Below are 17,351 nucleotides of genomic sequence, written 5' to 3'. Positions count from 1 at the left end.
CGTGTTGTTTTAACTGAAGACTTTGGGCTCACCTCCAATAATCACAACAAATACCTGTGCGGTGGTGTCAATATGAGGTTTGGAGTTTTTATGTGTTGTTATCTTCCTGCGAGCATGATGCCACAGAAAAAAAGAAAAAATGTTTTCCTCTCTTTCTGGAGCTACGTTGGTTTACAAATCCCAGCCTGCAGAGTAAATAAACAGTGAACTGGTGGCCTTATAATAGAAACGGCGATGAGTGAATGAAAGTACTATTCATATTGAAGAATGATCATTCACCATTCACTGCTGTAAATGCAGCATTTGTGGTATGCTCACCAATTTGAGTCATTTCTTCTTGAGCTACGCTGAAAAAAGTGGCCATAAAGGCGGACTTTATGAGAGGGTGGAATAAGTCTCAGCTCCACACTGCACCCGACTTTGTGTCAACTCTGTGTTTAGACTGCCGTAAGGGACTGCGACCGCATAGTGTGTACAGTTCAGCATCACAAGAAATCCATGCAAGGGGTACTTAAGCTACAAAGAATACATAAAACTGTGCTATTACATACCGCAAAACAAGTCGGTTGACTAATTTTACGAGCCCTAAACAAATGTACTAAAGGGCAGCTTTCAGTTAGAATATAAATATAATATAAAATAATATAAATGACTTTAAAACCTCCAGACTCATTGTTTACCCACTTCTTTGAGCTTGCTTTCTTTTGGTGTAAAGGTGAACTGAGGGAGTGTATGGTACTTTAGGGAGGGAGTGGCTTACAGGGTAGCTGTTAGTGTACATTGCTGCGAGTGCTGTCACCTTCAATGAAGATGCAAGTAGCTGGTGTTATTGTGTGCTGTCAGGAAGATCCACATTCCTGTGATGTTTCTTGCTTGGCATCATGCTCAGATGAACAAGGACCCCTGGAGGCCTGAGACTTGAGAAACTCATTAACATTGTTCAATTGAACGGATCAGTGCTGTTAAATTTTCAGTGTTGTCACAACCACAGTGGTGAACTGATACTGTATATAGCTATATTGTAAAATATCCCTCTTTTCACTGTTGCTATGGTATTGCTCTTGGTATTTCTGGCATTGTATAATCACCTGTGTCATTTAGGAACACCTCAGCAGAGACAAGCCTGTTGCAGAAAGGTTGATATTCACAGTGAATTAGAAACAGCGGAGGCGGCTGCCATGAGGAATTTTGAGGGAAGTATTAGAAAAAGACAGTTTGTAGATTTGTAAAGCTGAGTTCCTTTGTGGTTTCTCGACCTTTATCTCTTCTAGTGTGCGTACAAGCATTGCCATGGCAACTAAACTGGGTGCTGTCTGCTTGGGCGTGGGTCCGTCTTTGTATTACCTCATCATCTGATACATCACTGATTCCCTCCGTTTATTAAAACATGATCATTAACACTTCCTTAAAAGTCAGAAAAAACATGTTGCCTGAAAGAGAAAAAGGGAAGAAAGAGAAAGAGAGTGAGACAATGAGAGGTGCCGCTGAAAGGAATAAGAGATGTAAGAGAAACAGAGGACATGCATTAAAAGGCCTCACTGAGAGTAGAGGTGATAGTACTGATAGGCTGCTACACAAACACAGAGCTGCTGGCTCTCTGTAATCCTTTACAGATTAGAACAGTTCATTACACAGCTCGTTGCACTTGAATCCAGTACAATAAACACTGTTGCTTAGATCTGACTTCTATCACCTATTTAAATGGATACACATGTAGCTGCTTGAATACAGAATGTTATGTATATCGTATAGTTTTTTAATAGATCTAATCCTGTTGGATTTGTCCCTACATGACTTTATCACACAGTGGCTATATGGCTCTATTTTATCTAACATCCACTGCTCTGTTTTCCTATTTTTAATTTACCAGTTCTACTTTTATTGATTGTCTGATAAATGTGTCGTGAGTGTAGACGGGTGTGGCACAGACAAATGCAGACAGTGTCCAGGAGGGACGCTCCACCATCTGGCGTAGGAATCCCCCTCCCAGCAGGCTGTGTGTATGCATTGGTGTGTGTGTGTGTGTGTGTGGGTGGTGTGTGGGTGTGTGTGTGTGTGTGTGTGGCGGGGGGCACTTCTTCCAGGATAATTAGAGTACAGCTGCAGTTGTGTAGTACAGTGTTAAACACCGTTGTTGCTGGTTGACGGGCTTGACATGGGGGGCAGAGTCACTGTCGCAGCCAACCTGTCTGCCAAGGTCATGAAGGGATGACAACGTGATATGTTTTAGGATTATATGTGCTTTCAAGTGTGTGTTTGTGGCAGTGTGTGAGTGATGGTGGCAGATCAAATCAGCTCAGCTCAGCAAAGCCCTTACCTGCTTTCTTATTTTTAAGTCCCCTCGGACACGAGAATTAACTAGATCCCCGAGGTGTATAAATGAAATGTGACATATGCTGTCAGATTCTGATTTCGTCCAACATTCACTCGGACTGGATGCAAACTGAGATTTACCTGCATAGAAATCTAAATTGAGCCTGGCTGCCCTGAAGCGGTTACTGTATAATTGCCATATTGTGTGCTCTCACTGCTGTAGGAACTGCTAACAAGGAACACAGTTCTACCTGTTGAAGCAGAGGTGATGTAGCTAATTGAAGTATGTATTTTTATGTGCTTTTGAGAAATTCTGATTCTCCTTATTGATGATGTAGCTGAACAGTGAGTTTCGCTGAAACTGGGTGATAACTAGCATGCAAGTACTGACTTTAAGTCAGGTAATTATGAAAGGGAAACAAGAGCAAAGAGTTGTTGCACAAGAATGCTGCCCGTGGTGTGAGAATGTGAGCAGGTGCTTTGACTCAGATGACAGGAATCTGACGTATGTCTCTCCTCCCAGCTCATAGTCCAACCTAAACCTGCCTCTGCATCACACCTTTAAAATCTTTAAAACTTGCGGTGTTCCTCTGTTGACAAAGCAATACCAGTTCCAAAGATAACAGACTCAACAACAGCTATCATGTCGAGTGCAACCATTTACCTGCTTGGCTTTGATCTTTATCATCATCCTCCAAGACAAAATCCCAGAGGTGACAAGGACATGATGCATATGAGTCACTGCTGAGAGACAGTTACAAAGACACCAGTGCACTACTCTGGAGGTCAGGTTATGCAAGGTTATGCTGGTCTGCTGGGCTCCGAGGAGAGGAGAGGAGCAGACAGATCAGAGGCTGCTAGCTTTTTAAAATGTTAGTCATGCCGCTGTTCCATTTTCATGAGCTGTGTTGCAATCCCCAAGACCAGCCTGCCAGTTTCACAGAGAGCCAGCTAGCACCACCAAGCACACCACATTGCATCTGGACTGCAAGGAGTTCTAGGATAGAGATGCATTATTTCTCTCCTCTTTTCTTTCTTAGAAATAAAAACAGGACTTTGAACCCTTCCAAGCTGGTGGTCTCAAGAGAAGAAGAATTCATTTGATGAGACTTGTAGCTTCTTGTTTACTGATACTTAAAATTGTATGTTTTTTTAAAGGGGTTTCTTTAACCCCAGTTTATCACCCTCTGATCTTCTTCTTCATCTTCATCTTCTGATGTTTACGATGTGTTTAAAGGGTTTTATGAGATTCCTTTTACGGGTTTGACAGCATGCTAGCTGCATTGAACACACACTTAATGTTGTAATGAGCACATATTCTCTGTCCTACCTTTGGCTAAGCGCCAGGTGCCATTCACCTCATGATGGCATCAAAGCGATGCATAATATGTGAATTTTCTCCATTCCGGCATAACTGCTCTTGGGTTACAGTAACAGGATTAAGATAACTTCAAAGATCTTGTGGTTTCTCACAGTGGAGGGGTGTTATGGTGCTGCTGACTGATGAGAGCCACCAGATATATTTAACCTCACACAGTCGGTTGCAGTGTCATCTGGTAAACCCAAATCAACTCCAGTCACTGTGTCGAAGCCGCTCCCCAGAGCTGTTTACATGAGCCAGTGGGAAGCTAATGGTGGATAAAGTGTGTGCGTGTGTGTTTTTTGTGTCAGAGGAAGGTGTGTTTAGCGAATTAACACCGCAAATTGTTTGTATATAACACCCTGCAGCAAAATCTTTTACTAAAATGTATGTCAGCCAAGAGAGCACTTATCACAGATATTATATTGCTCTCCTGGGATGTTAAGTGAATGATCGCTCCTAAGTACTGTCTATCCATCATTTCCAACAATAATCATAAGCCACAGAAGACTACCATAAAGCCAGAATGAATTTAGCTTTAAGTCAAAGGGAGCTGTGTGTTTCAGTATCACTGATTATGGTTATCATCATCATGTCTTGAAACCACATTTATGCTTTCCCTCTCCGTCCTGTTTGCAGGTGTTCTGCTCGACATTCAGCAGCATTACGGTGAAACAGACAGTAGCATCGGCTTGTTGCAAACAGGTAAGTCTCGTTTAATCTCATAATTACACGTGTGAAAAATCTCTGAATAACACCTAAACACATTCACTTCTGTCCTGTGACTTGGCAAATTACAATAATGACATTGATGTATTAAGGTGTTCTTTTTTAATCATAGGATTTAAATAAAAAACACGACGTGATTTGTCAGATTTGTAAAAAACACAAAAATCAGCCCTGCCTCATATTTGTCTGCAAACATTCAACAAATCAGAGGCTGAAGTGAGGGAGTTCTGGGAGTAGCAGGGCAGGTCAATCGAAAGGAAAACAAAGTAGGGAGCCAGGCAGGCTGTTTTCCTGACAGCCTGCGTGCCGGAGTGTACCCGGAGTGCCTGCGCACTCTGGCTTAGGGCAGGGTTTCCTGCTCCAATCTAAACCCTAATGAATTCACCTTTTAGGGAGATACCTTGCAAAGCTCTCTTATTGGAGGACAGGACCCGGTCTTGTCTCCATGTGACCTCAGAATCATTCAAACACCAACAAACTTGCACACAAAGCACCATTGAGGGCAAGCAGGCAGGTTTGAGTTTGAGGGGAAAGAATACAGCCCAGTGTTTCCTCCTTCACTTGATGTTCTTAGGCTAACTTTGGGGTGAGCTGAATGGTGTGTTGAGGACAAAAATACCCTGCGGGAAAAAAGTCACTGTAGTAATTTCTGTTTGCTCTTCAATGAATAAGCCATTTCATCACCTCCAAATCTCATTTCCACTAAACGTCGACATAATATGAAGAATATACGTTTCACTGAAGTGACGTTTCTCTCAGTTCCTACTTTACACATTGTTTCTCTTTCATCTCCTTTATTATGTTTTTCTCATTCCTCTGGTAGCAGTATATAAAAAATTAACGTCAGTCTGAACTCAATTCCACATCAACTTTTTTTCATATGATGTCTGGAGTCAAATACTTTTTTAGGAGTCTTGCCCAAGCAAAGCATGAGGGTGAGCAAAGAGGCATCGTTTTTTTCAATCATCAGTGTTCCTGCATTTATGAAAACACACTGACCTTTCCAGGTGTTGTCTGCTCTGACCAGCACCTTCTGCACCAGCAGATTCGTATGAAATCTTAACAAGAAACAGGAAGCTGTGAAGGGTGTTTGACTCTTAATTCTGTTTGGATTGGCTCATTATTTGGGTTATGCACACAGACAGACTGGCACACACTCACACATACTTAAACACACGCGGTTTGTTAGTGGAGCGGCATATGTAGCTGATTTGCCCTCTGCACCGTCTGCATTTGCACTTCCCTGAGAGGCACCCAGCCGGCCAGGCTAAAAGCAGGTTTGCTGTGTGTTGCCTGGCCTGTCCTGGCCTGTCATGGTTTAGACTCCGCTTGGCCCCTGATCCCCAGACGACCTCTATCTCACAACGGCCTGAGGAATGCTGGCTGTCCGGGCCCTGAGCTGCGAGAGCGGATGGGCACAGACAGGGAGCCTAGGTGTGAAGGGGAGGTTACAGGGCTGATGTAATGAGGGGTTGTTGGAGTGGAGGGTCTCAGTGTGTGCATGTATATGTTTACAGTAAGCACATGTCCCTTCCGGTTTCCCCACCCCCCGACTTCTGTCTCCAGAGGGAACAATCCCTGCCTCTGTGAGCACCTGCAGGCCAGGCCAGCTCTGCCTTCTTTCCTTCCTCGCTGCCTCTGTCCTGGCAGCTTCCGTCCACCTGGGAATGCAAACTGCCAACGTAGGTGTTTTACTGGCAGTAGGCGTTGCGTGCGCTGAGGCTTTCTCTCTTTCTCTGCTGCCAGGTCACCCTCACACCTTAAAAAAAAAAAACACTGACCACATACTGCAGGATCCAAGTCTAAGAAAAAAGAGAAGTCTGAGTCAGAATCCCTTTATAAACTCTCTTCTGGGTCCGTTTGAAGAATGGAGAGTTTTGACCCTTTTCTTTGGCTCTTTATCAAAACTACTGGAATAAAAAATTTCCCATATCTACAAGTAACTGACAAGTTGCTTACTTTTGGGAAATACTAGAGGAGCCCCTGAAACCTGCAGCAGTGTTTGCATTTTGATTGCGCTGGAAAAAACGTCTATATTTTGTCTATTCTTGGCTCCTAAAATGTAATTTTATTGGAACAAGAAAAATCAGCCAGTGGCATTAGATGATATTATCTGTTTCCAATGAAAATCAACATGTTTTATGACTTTTGTTTATTATAGCATAGCAACATGTCCCTCCCTGGCTTGTTTTAAGAATCTGATCCTCATTTCTAGAAAAGAAGAAGTAGAATTATCTCACCGCATTGACAGTAAAATAAGAAAAATAAAGGGAGATTGAAGGGCTTGGTCAGATGAATGTTTCTTGCAGTGCGGTGATGTAAACTAGTGTTTACATGCTAAAGGACAACAAATGGAAAACACCCTGTGGTTAGCTCAGCCTCTACATAGCTTAGCCTCCACAGCACCAGTTATTTATGTTATTTGGCCACACTGACCCTGAAAGCAGCTTACACAATACAAACTGACAGAGGTATGTACTCATTTCTATTGTGTATGCATGTGTATGCATGTGCGTCATTATTGCCCGAGGAATTGAGGCCTCAGCTCTCTGTGTAAGAGGATGAGGTGTGCATAGCTGTCAGTCAGGTTAAGGTAAAGGCATGTTGTTTGAGCCTGGAGCTCTCCGGCCCGTCCATCAGCATGCGGAGATGGTCTCACCTGAGCTCAGCAGACCTGTCAGAGCACCAGGATAGCCTGAGCTCAGCTCTCCCACTGGAAAAGACACGCCTCTGTGCTAATGGCTGTCAGGCAAGGTCCATCTGAAGTGAGTGACACTCACATGCAGCTGTGAACGGGACCGTCCCGAGGGTATGGAGGGCACGGGAGGTTAATGGAAAAGAGAAAGAGGAGAGGGGGGTTCACCTGGATGGTATAACCTTTGGTTGAGGGGAGTTCTGAGCCCTTTTGTTCACCAGACTGAGAAATCTGAGAGAAGGCTTTCTTCTCCTGTTAACATGCTAAGGTTATTGTACTGAAAGTGCTTTGAGGCAAATCATGGAAAAAAAGGTCTTAATGGGATAAATTATCTCCTATAATGGAAGCTGGCATAGTTATTATCCTCTACTGATTTAGCATGGAAGCAGAGTTATTTGGATCAGTCAGGCTGGATGTACAGAGGGGAGGTAGCTTAATAAGGAGCCGGTGCTCAAAACAGCTCACAGACTGTCTGTGCCCTGTTCTGTGTGTGGCTGCCCACCTTGTCTGAAACGCGACACCCGCACACACACACACACACACACACACCAACTGACAGCGCTCCAGTCTTTACATGGTGTCAGTTTGCCATTCAGCCAGTATGTGAGCTGTAAGGAATGAGGCCACAGGTGCTGTGTGAGACTACGGCTTGAGCTCCACTAACACATCAGACTTATAGCCACTGCACCCAAAAAAGCTCTAAGCCAAAACCGCCAGAAGTCAGCATTGTGCTTAGTAGAAATGAGCTCCGTATTTTTTTTGCCACTGAGGGTTTAATCCCCCATCCTGTAGCTAAGCTCATGCTGTAGCTGTGGCTGTTTGGAACCCATTATTTATTCAGGCCTAAAGTGAGTTGGGTTTATGGTCAGTGTCAATCAAAATTTTCTACTGTTGATAGGAAGCCTCTCTGATTTCCTTCTGCACAGTGGGAAGTTAAGCTATCAGTGCTTGATCAGCTGTTTTGGCCACTCACAGCTGCTCCTACTTTGTCTCTTGCCCTCGTTGGTATCCCTTGGTACCTCCTCTCTCTCTCTCTCTCTCTCTCTCTCTCTCTCTCTCTCTCTCCCTCAGCAGTTTGGCAGCTGTCGTTGCCTTGTTGTCACTCCCACTGGCACCTTATAAGAGATATAAGAGATGAAGGGTAATGGAGGGGGACGAAAGAGCCACCTGTGACTTCCTCTCTCTGGCCACGCATGGCAGCAAGGTTTAATCTTCTGCACTATTGATTGCAAAAGTCAAATAATTGTATTGCGATGGTGTTCGCCGTCTCCCTCTCCTGCTGAGACGAGAATAGAATGATGACCTGAGGATGCATCGACATCACAGCATGTGCGTGTGCGTGTGCATGTGTGTGTGTGTGTCTCTATCTCAGGCTGTTTTTATAGGCCATGTCTCGGAGGAGGGCAGCTGTTGGGCGATGATTGGCACCCTGCTCCCCGTCCCCTTCCCCCTCACTTCCTGTCAACGACCAATAGCACTGCCGATGAGTGACTGCCAATCCAATCAGGATTTTAAGGCCAATTAAACAAGCATTTAGTTAACTCCCCTTTATCTGAATGTCCGATCAAATTCCTGGTCGTCCGTTATTTCTAAGCACCACAGAAACTGCACAAAGGGGAAGTGGGAGTGTTGTAGTAGCGTCTCACAGGTTTGAAAATAGGACCTCTTATTTCATCATCCTCTTTTGGTCGTCATGGGAATGATCAAGCATTTATGGCAACAAAATTCATGGGGATATTTTCTCTTGCTCCTCTGAAAAAGAAGCTGAACACCAATCGATTGCCTGATGCCATGGGAGGCTGCTCCACTCTTTCTGCTCCGAGTGACATCAACAGATCAATTAGGAACACACACACACACACACACACACACACACCACACCCCTCCTAGTCAAGGACATGAGCTCGATTCATATAGGTCATACCTCAGCCAGACAAGGTCAAAGACAGGGCTGCTGCTTACTTATTTGCTCTCATTCATCATTAAAAGAGTGTGTGTTTGTGTAGGTTATGCAGAGGAAATGTGCGTGTGTGTGTGTGTGTTTGTGTGTGTGTGTGTGTGTGTGAGTGTGTGTGTATGTGTGTGTGTGTAAGCTGTAGTTTTCGTATCCCATTAGTCCCAATAACAAGGGTAGCATACAAGAACACAAACACAGACAAGTGGGGTCCTCTGTCATTTCAGCCACAGCTTGTCATTAAATTGGCTGCCCCTGTAGTTACTGCAGGAAAATGGCAGGAAAGAAAAACTCTTCGCCCTGCACTCAAGTGATCTGCTGGATTTCCCCCCGGTGCCATGTCACTAGCCACAGGAAAGTATCCCTACATTTTTATTAACGCTGCAGCTTGGATAGCAGTCTGAACCTTCACTGACTGCACATCTCACTACTGTTTCTTGTTTTTTAGAAAAGCGCAAGCACCTTTCTCTATTCTTACCATATGTGTTTGCTCCTAATATGTGCTTTTAATGTGTAAAAGATGATGTTCCAGTGCACTCCTCCTGTCAGCCGGCCTGGTATTTGTAGCAGCGTGTAATTCTCCCCAGCTGCAGCTCTCACACTGAGCAGGTAGTGGAGTGATCTGCTGCAGCTGCGGTGACAAGCATAAGCTATCAGCTCTCAGAGTAGCTCAAGCATTGAATAAAATAAGAAGGGTTTAAGCTGGCATTTGGTAGCGCTCGACGGCAGCTTCTGCAGGAATTAGCTGCCAAGTTTGTCAGAAACGGGCGAGAAAGTGCAGCACGGGTATTTCCCAGACTGCATGTGGTGTTTATCGAACAGCAGCCAACAGATTGGTAATCCAACACTGGTGAAGTCTGAACGGAGAGGTTTCGCAGAGAATTAGCGGCCATCAGAAATGTGAGGAATGCAGAAATGTTGGGTGCGCCATATGAAGGGGAATCCAGGAGGGAGAGACGTGATGTATGAGAACATCTGAGTTAATGTAAGACACATTGGTCGGCTCTAGTGTCCTGCTCAAGCCAAAGTTATGTGCCACACCCTCCACAGGCAGTCCCATTAATCATTAGATGAAGAAGAAACAAACCTGCCGCTCCCAGCAGAACCGCACACCTGAGAGAAAACAGAGCACACTGCTGCCACGGAGCACAGGACACTGCTGATGACTTTTTGTTTCCTTATTCCACTATAAAACCATTTTCAGTCATCAGTGACAAGGTCAAGATAATAAAATACATGTGACTTATTAGCTCTTATTCCAACCTTTGTAGTAGTGTATATTGATTTTCTTATTTCATCTAAATATCGTAGCGAACAGGCAGCGAGAAGAGTTAATTACTCCATATGGATACACAGCGGCCTTTTATGAGGCCCAGATCTCCAGTAAACAGTATTAGATTTAGTGTTGTGTTAAATATAAAACATCAGAGACTGTGCAAACCTCCAGGCTGCGTTCTATTAAACAAATACACGCTAGTAAGCCTCCACAGCCACAATAGTAGGAAAATTACCATGCCATTTCAACCTCTGTATTACTATAATCGTACATTTGCATTATAATGATGAATTGGCAAATGTAATACCATACTATAATATGAGTAATCCTAAATGAAATACTCAATAATGTTGCAGGGAGAAGAGCTGTGCTACCAAAAACTTTCTTTTCTTTCCCGTCTCTCACATGTTCATGCTGTTATTTGAATATTTTGCCATCTCTTCCTTCTTGGAAACAGTGAGGATTCATTTACCTGTAAACTTCAGAAATTCATGAAGTGTTGCTTCACATGTCCCAGTGGAATGCTTCGGGTACTTTTCTGCATAAACCCGATCAGTTTGAATCTGTGGTTTTTGTAGAGACAGCAGCCTCTAATACCAACAAGTACCACAAAGTTTACGAAAAGGTAAAAAAAAGCTAAACGAGGATCTAGTTTCGCCACTAATTTAATTATCAGGCAGCAGCTCATACACAGTAGTGACAGTCCAACACTGTGGACAGATTCATTTATTTGGCAGCTTTTTCCCGTGTGTCCATAACTGTCCACACATCTCTGATATCTGTTGCAGAGTGAAACTTTTATGTATTATTTATGGTGTTATATTCCTTTTCTGGTTTCAGTGGCTGACATGTTCCGTCTGTGTGTGACGAGATCCTTGACAGCGGTATGCAGGGTTGGGTTACCTGCTTTATTTTCACAGCATCGTCAGTGTCTTCTACACAACATTCAAACTAGAAAACGGGTTTATAAGTGTTGTTCTCACATTGTATCAAAAGACTCAAGTATTGTCTTTAAGGTGAGTCACCAAGATGCCGTGGTGACAACACACGTCACCCAAAAAGAGCAACAGCAAAATCTCATGACTGAATGGTTCTGCCCAACAATGCTCTGTTGAAGCAGTAATTTGTGTGATTGACATATTTTCTGTGAAACATATCAATAGCACTCCATTCCTACGCAACTGAGCACAATAGATTAGTTCATCTGTATCATAATAGAGGTCATAATAGCCAAGACTTGAGAATTTCTTAAACTGAGCCAATACCAGAGCGAGGACAGACTCATAAAGCTGTTTTTACTGACTAACAGATATTACTCATCCGTAGTTTACTCTCCATACAAACGCCTCCGGTTGCAGCAAGCAGATAACCTTTGTAATGACTGAAAAGGCAGAGGCACAAAGGTGGAGGAGAGTCAACAGGCACTGGAGAGGGAGGCTGTATTTATGGAAGTGTTTGCAATGTGATGAGCGCTGACACCTAGACACACACCTCGTCCGCAGCGAACAGGTCAAAGTGGCACTCGGTGGGGCTGTAAATGGCACTGAATGACAACGCCTGGCCTGCAGACATGTACAGACCTGCGGATAGGATGTGCTTCTCCTATTCCTCTAATTCTGTCTCTGGCAGCTGACAGACATTCAGATTCCTCGAACTGCTGTCCCTCGGTTAGACTGTCTGTCCTGACTGTCAGATTTCACAGCTGTAAAGATGACAGTGCCATCAGTTACTGTGGGAAATACCCACATTGCAAACCTGGAAAAAAAAGATGACAGGAAAGTAGGAATGAGCTGTGACCTTTCCTTTAGGGGGTAAAGAACATAATGATGTGATTTATTACTGTATGTTATTTTGCACCCCATGTAGGTAACAAGTACTTTGTCTCTGTTAAGCTTCTAGTTGTGATGCATTTTCATTTTCAATAACCTAAAGAATCAAATGTGAGTCTGAAATAGTTTTTCCTATTTTTGTTTTTCCGCTACTGCAGCACAAAGTTGCTCTGTGCCATTCGATTTCTATATTAAATAAAAAGCTGATTTTATTACCAAGGAGGAGCACTTGAAGCTGTGACCGATCATATTTTCTTCAAAAAGTCTGATCTCAGAGGTAGGGGTTTATAGGCAGCACTTGAAAGCCGCATAATACTTTCTGTGTGTATCTGCATTTGTGCCGTAATGTATTTTTGTTCCTTTCAGCGCCTTCATTTCCACTTTTTCAAACTAAACCAATCACCTTCAAGAGAAATGTGAATTATCCCACATATAACCAGACGATTGCCTCGATACTTTTCTGTTAAAAAAAAAAAAAAAAAAAAAAAAGGATCAAATGGGCTGCCGAGCTTTTGGTATCCCACAGCCGGATGCAAAGCCTCACAGGTGCTCTCTTCAGGGGAAACTAGTGTTTCATAGGGAAATGCATCTGCACAGCTTCAGTGAATATCAATCGCATACACACGTACACACATTCATACTGTATAAACATACGTGCGTCTGCATCTCCTCCTCATACTCTATTCACAGTGGCATTGAATCATAGGGGGTGAGTCATCCTAAGAGGTATTGTTGTTCCACTGGCCAATCAAAGCGAAAGCTGGATGTCCAATGTCTCTAGTCTCCCTCTGTGTGTGGCAAGAGAAGAGTGTGCGTGTGTGTGTGTTTGTGTGAGCAGTCTGCCAGTGGGGGTAGCAGCTTGATCCATTGTGTTCAGTTTCTGAGTAGAGTTATATTCGGTGTCATTACTTTCTGTTTCCACCAAACAGCAAGCTTCTGACAAGCTCTACTGGATATTTCTACACACTGATGTTTAGGGTGTGCCACGCCACTCTTTTTAAATGCTTACATTTTTAGCTATTTTACTGTCTTGCACAAAGAACTTTCCAACATCAGACTACCTAACTGAACTATGAGGAAGAGGCATCGTTAGATGGACCAATTTAAATTAATTTTTAGCGGATGAGGCTTCAAAGATAAAAAGGCTTGGGTACCAACTCACCATGCAACATATTTCATAAAGTGCTAAGGGGTTCATAAGGTGCTACTAATGTCAAGGAGAATAAATGATGATGATGTTAATAAAGGATGATAAATGATAAAGCCAGGACTCACTGACATTCACCATACCATTTATAACTGCAGACTTGATGGCGTACTAAGTGAAAATCCGTCATTAGTGAAAAGTGAAGAGTTGTTCCATTTGAAAATAAGAGTTTTAAATAACACAGAGCCATTAGTAAATGTTTTTTGCCTGAGGATGGCTCTGTGTGTTACATCACCATGCTGGGAAACAACACTAGTAAGTAAGTATGTAAGTAGGAAGTAAGTAAATACATTTGACTTTTCTCTGGTTTAGTGTTCTGAGGTATGAATGAGGTAACCAGCGGACAGGTACAGTGTGACTCACCTGCGTCACGGTAACACGGTAATGTTAAACTTAAATACCTGACTCCAGTGTTTCCAGTGTCTCTACCTGTTCTTGTGTCAGCGTTCACAGCTATTTTTGTGTCATGGAATGTCCTAAGTCTGTGGTAATTGATGCAATTTGCTTGCTTAAGAGACTTTGAGAAATATGCACAGCATCTCATCTTGCAATTTGAATAACATCAGAACAGGATTGGCACTCTTATGTGAGGCATATCCAGTATACGACTGTAATTAGAATTCAGTGCGCTCTATGTAGAAAAGATGTAGTTAATTCAGACTGCTGCTCTATTGTGTCAGAAGTAAACAAAGAGTTCAAGAGACTTTTTGCTTTCAGCTCTGGTTACAAAGAGAAGATATAGAAACAATATATAGAAATAATGATTAATTCATCTATTCTATAGAGGCTTTAAATTTCAAAACCACTTCTACTACACGGGTCTCAAAGGGTTCCCTGCAGTTAGATGTGGAAACATTAATAACAACACAGTAAGGTATCATCTCTATATTCACCGCATGGCTGTGTGCATCATTATTATATAATATAATAATTTAGTTGCAAATGTCCTTGCCATTAATTAACAGAACAACCTTGCTTTCTTTACTGTTGGAGAAAACTTACGCTGCTGGTGTGGAATTGACAATTACTCACCGTCTAAGAGGAGGGAGATATAAGGTAAACAATGGTTTTAAAAGAAAGGAATCTGTGTTTCTTAAGCTAATAGAGCAAATGGCAAAAGGGCAAATGTTACATAAGCCTAATGATAAAGGCAGGATGTCAGGCAGAGCTGATACTGTAAGGCTTGTTTGAGTTGCTTTTGAGTCTACGGTTGAGTCACTTCCCGTGGAGAGAGATGTCTATATAACCATCGTAATTATACACCAACTGTGAATAATTCAAATAAAAGTTTAATAAATAATATAATAAAAGTTTTTTAAAAAGTTTGTCCTATCTGCTACATAGAAAGATCACACTTTCTTAGCATTTATTATTTTCTTTTTTCTGTAGGAATCTCAATTAATCAGTCAAATGTGAAACTGAAACTTCAAACAGAAGAGGTTATGAAAGGTGAAAAACACTGAAAATGCAGTTGAAGTCAAGTCTATTTTTATTTGTATAGCCCATTATCACAAATCACAAATTTGCCTCAGGGGGCTTTACAGTCTGTACAGCAAGTTCTCTATCCTTAGACCCTCAATTCAAATAAGGAAAAACTACCTCAAACAATGGAAGAAAGCAGCAGAGGAGGGATCCCTCTCACGGGACAGACAGACTTGGAATAGAAGTGTGTTCAGAATAGACCAAGGAAGCCAAATTACAGAAATACAGCATGGAAAATTGTTTTAAATAAAAAAGTCTGAAGAAGTAGTCAAAGCTGAGCATTGTTCTACAAACGAGGTTGTGAAAGCTGTTCCTCCCTTTTGGTCCGCGGTGTAAACGTCCACAGTGTATATTCGTGGTGTTCGATCCAAACATCAACTCATCGCTGTTTGGTTTTTCCTACTGCATCTTTGTTACATACTGTATGCACTTTATTTAATGAGAGATTGCCATCTTTGGTGATGTGCCAGGGCTTATCTCCGACGGCACTTGGAGATCACACAAACATGTGGGCTCATGGTTTCCACTGCATAAACAAGAATAAAGAGAGAGACAATGGTGTGGTAGCTGAGGAATGTGACTTACGTGGACAGGCAGCATTTTATTTTTCATATTCAAAAGCTGTTTATTGTATGTCAATCAAACCTTTACACCCCTAGTGAACAGCCTGTTCGACAAGGCCATTTAAGGTGTTTAAGACCGCATATTGACACACATCCTCTGCAGATTGAGTTATGAATCAATTGAACTTGTGCCATTGGGGTTTGCAATTCACACTGCCTGCACTGAGAATTTGGGTGTGACCATGCTTCTGTGGAGACTTATTGTTAGTCATGGTTTGTTTGTCCTCCCTACGGTGTCTTGAAATAGACTGAACACATTTATTTTCTTGTCAATGTGTCCACGCTTGTTAATGGAGCCAAACAGTTGGTCTGCATTGCAGATTATGCTGCATGGGTAACATTCAGTCTTCTGCAGACGGTGAACTGAATGATGTGATAATGTTTTTGAGTGTTCGTTTATTTTTAAAAAGATCATAAAAGATCCGTCAAAATTAGCTGCACTAGAGGGAGGAAATCGCTGTTTCCGAGCATGACAGATTTCTCTATGTGAGCCTCTGAAGGTTTGCAGCCTTCGATGGAGACTGACACGGGAGCAGTGTGAGCGTCTCATAGACGGTCTTTGTAGTGACGGAGCATTTCCTGGGAGCAGATGAGCCTCTACAAAGGTTACTCGTGCATCCGGTCTTAGTGACACTACGGGTTTTATATATAATGCAGATTATCCTTCTATCTATATATGCACTAATATATTTAGTGTAACACAGGATTAATTACATCAAAATGACGCCATGACAGTTTCCTGTTGATTTTTATAGAATGAAAGGAATCATGTGTTTCCTTTGTGAATCCATGTTATACTGTATATCGTATTGTGCAGCACAGGAAATATGTCTTATTGGCACTGCACGTTTCAAATACGTCAGTCTCTTGTAGATCTACAGTACATATTAGGTCACACTGTTGTCGCTTGTCATTGCTGACCCTGATTGGAAAGAATCTGAAACTAAAGCTCCCTGATTCTGTGGAAAGGTGTATCTGATTATTTCTTAAAATAACAACCCGACTTATTCCCCTGTGCCTCGTGTCAAGTAAATAAAGCATCTGCTTGCAACTCAAGTGTGGTAGTAATTCATCACCATATTCATCTGTTAGAGTTCAAAGCAGCTTTGTGAGAAAATGTTTATCTGGCAGTCACTGCACACTTACTCTGTTGGGCTGCTCAGTCGACATGAATGTTGGATCCAAATTGTGCTTTTTCTAGAAATAGTATAGACATTTGTTTGGATTTTGTTCATACGGAGTTTTATACCAAGGAGTAGGTGCTATCTCCTCGTTAGCTTTTGCTTACACTGAAGCTAAACATACACCAACCATGCAAGATATTAGACCAATATAAACATGAGGCTCCTTTCCCTCACTCAGCAGCAAGGTTAGCATTAAATAACTGTGAACACACAGTCAAGACCTGACTTCGTTCCCATGTGCTGACACTGCTAAAACGTGATAATGAACCATGAGAAAATGCCGTAGCTTATCCACAAATCACAAAATAACATGAAATAAAGACACACAGAGCGATGGTGATGTGTGGTCCCACTAATGACTTAAAATAGGCCAGTTAATGATGTGAGGATATGTATTTCTGGCCCCTGGCTTTTAAAATCCACGTGGACCAGCTGGTGGTGTATGATTGTGGACCTCTCCCCACTCTTATCTACCACATGCACTGCAGAACACCCCGCTCTATGTGTGTTTGTGCGTGTGTTTTTGTGTGCGTGTGTGCATGCATGGGTTTCTCCAGCGGTGCTGTGGCTGCAGGGTGAGTTGGTAAAGCTCTTTAGAGAGCCGGACCTGCACAGAGCAGTCATCAGAGTCATTTAACGTTGCACAATAGACCTGCAGCACTTAGCAATATAAATGCTCATGATGGAGGCTGCAGAAAG

The 17,351-nt window shown here is 42.5% G+C and overlaps 1 protein-coding gene across 1 annotated transcript in view; it reads left to right on the top strand.

Annotated features, from left to right (window-relative positions):
- spns2 (SPNS lysolipid transporter 2, sphingosine-1-phosphate) overlaps nt 1-17,351 on the top strand; it is a 67,973-nt gene that overhangs the window by 16,254 nt on the left and 34,368 nt on the right. Inside the window, exon 2 of the mRNA XM_067607461.1 lies at nt 4,313-4,378. Within this exon, the coding sequence (XP_067463562.1) occupies nt 4,313-4,378 (66 nt within the window). The remainder of the gene's footprint in view (nt 1-4,312; nt 4,379-17,351) is intronic.

This window comes from Thunnus thynnus, chromosome 13 (genome assembly GCF_963924715.1).
Source record: "Thunnus thynnus chromosome 13, fThuThy2.1, whole genome shotgun sequence".
Taxonomy (NCBI): domain Eukaryota; kingdom Metazoa; phylum Chordata; class Actinopteri; order Scombriformes; family Scombridae; genus Thunnus; species Thunnus thynnus.
This window is presented reverse-complemented; position numbering and strand designations above follow the sequence as displayed.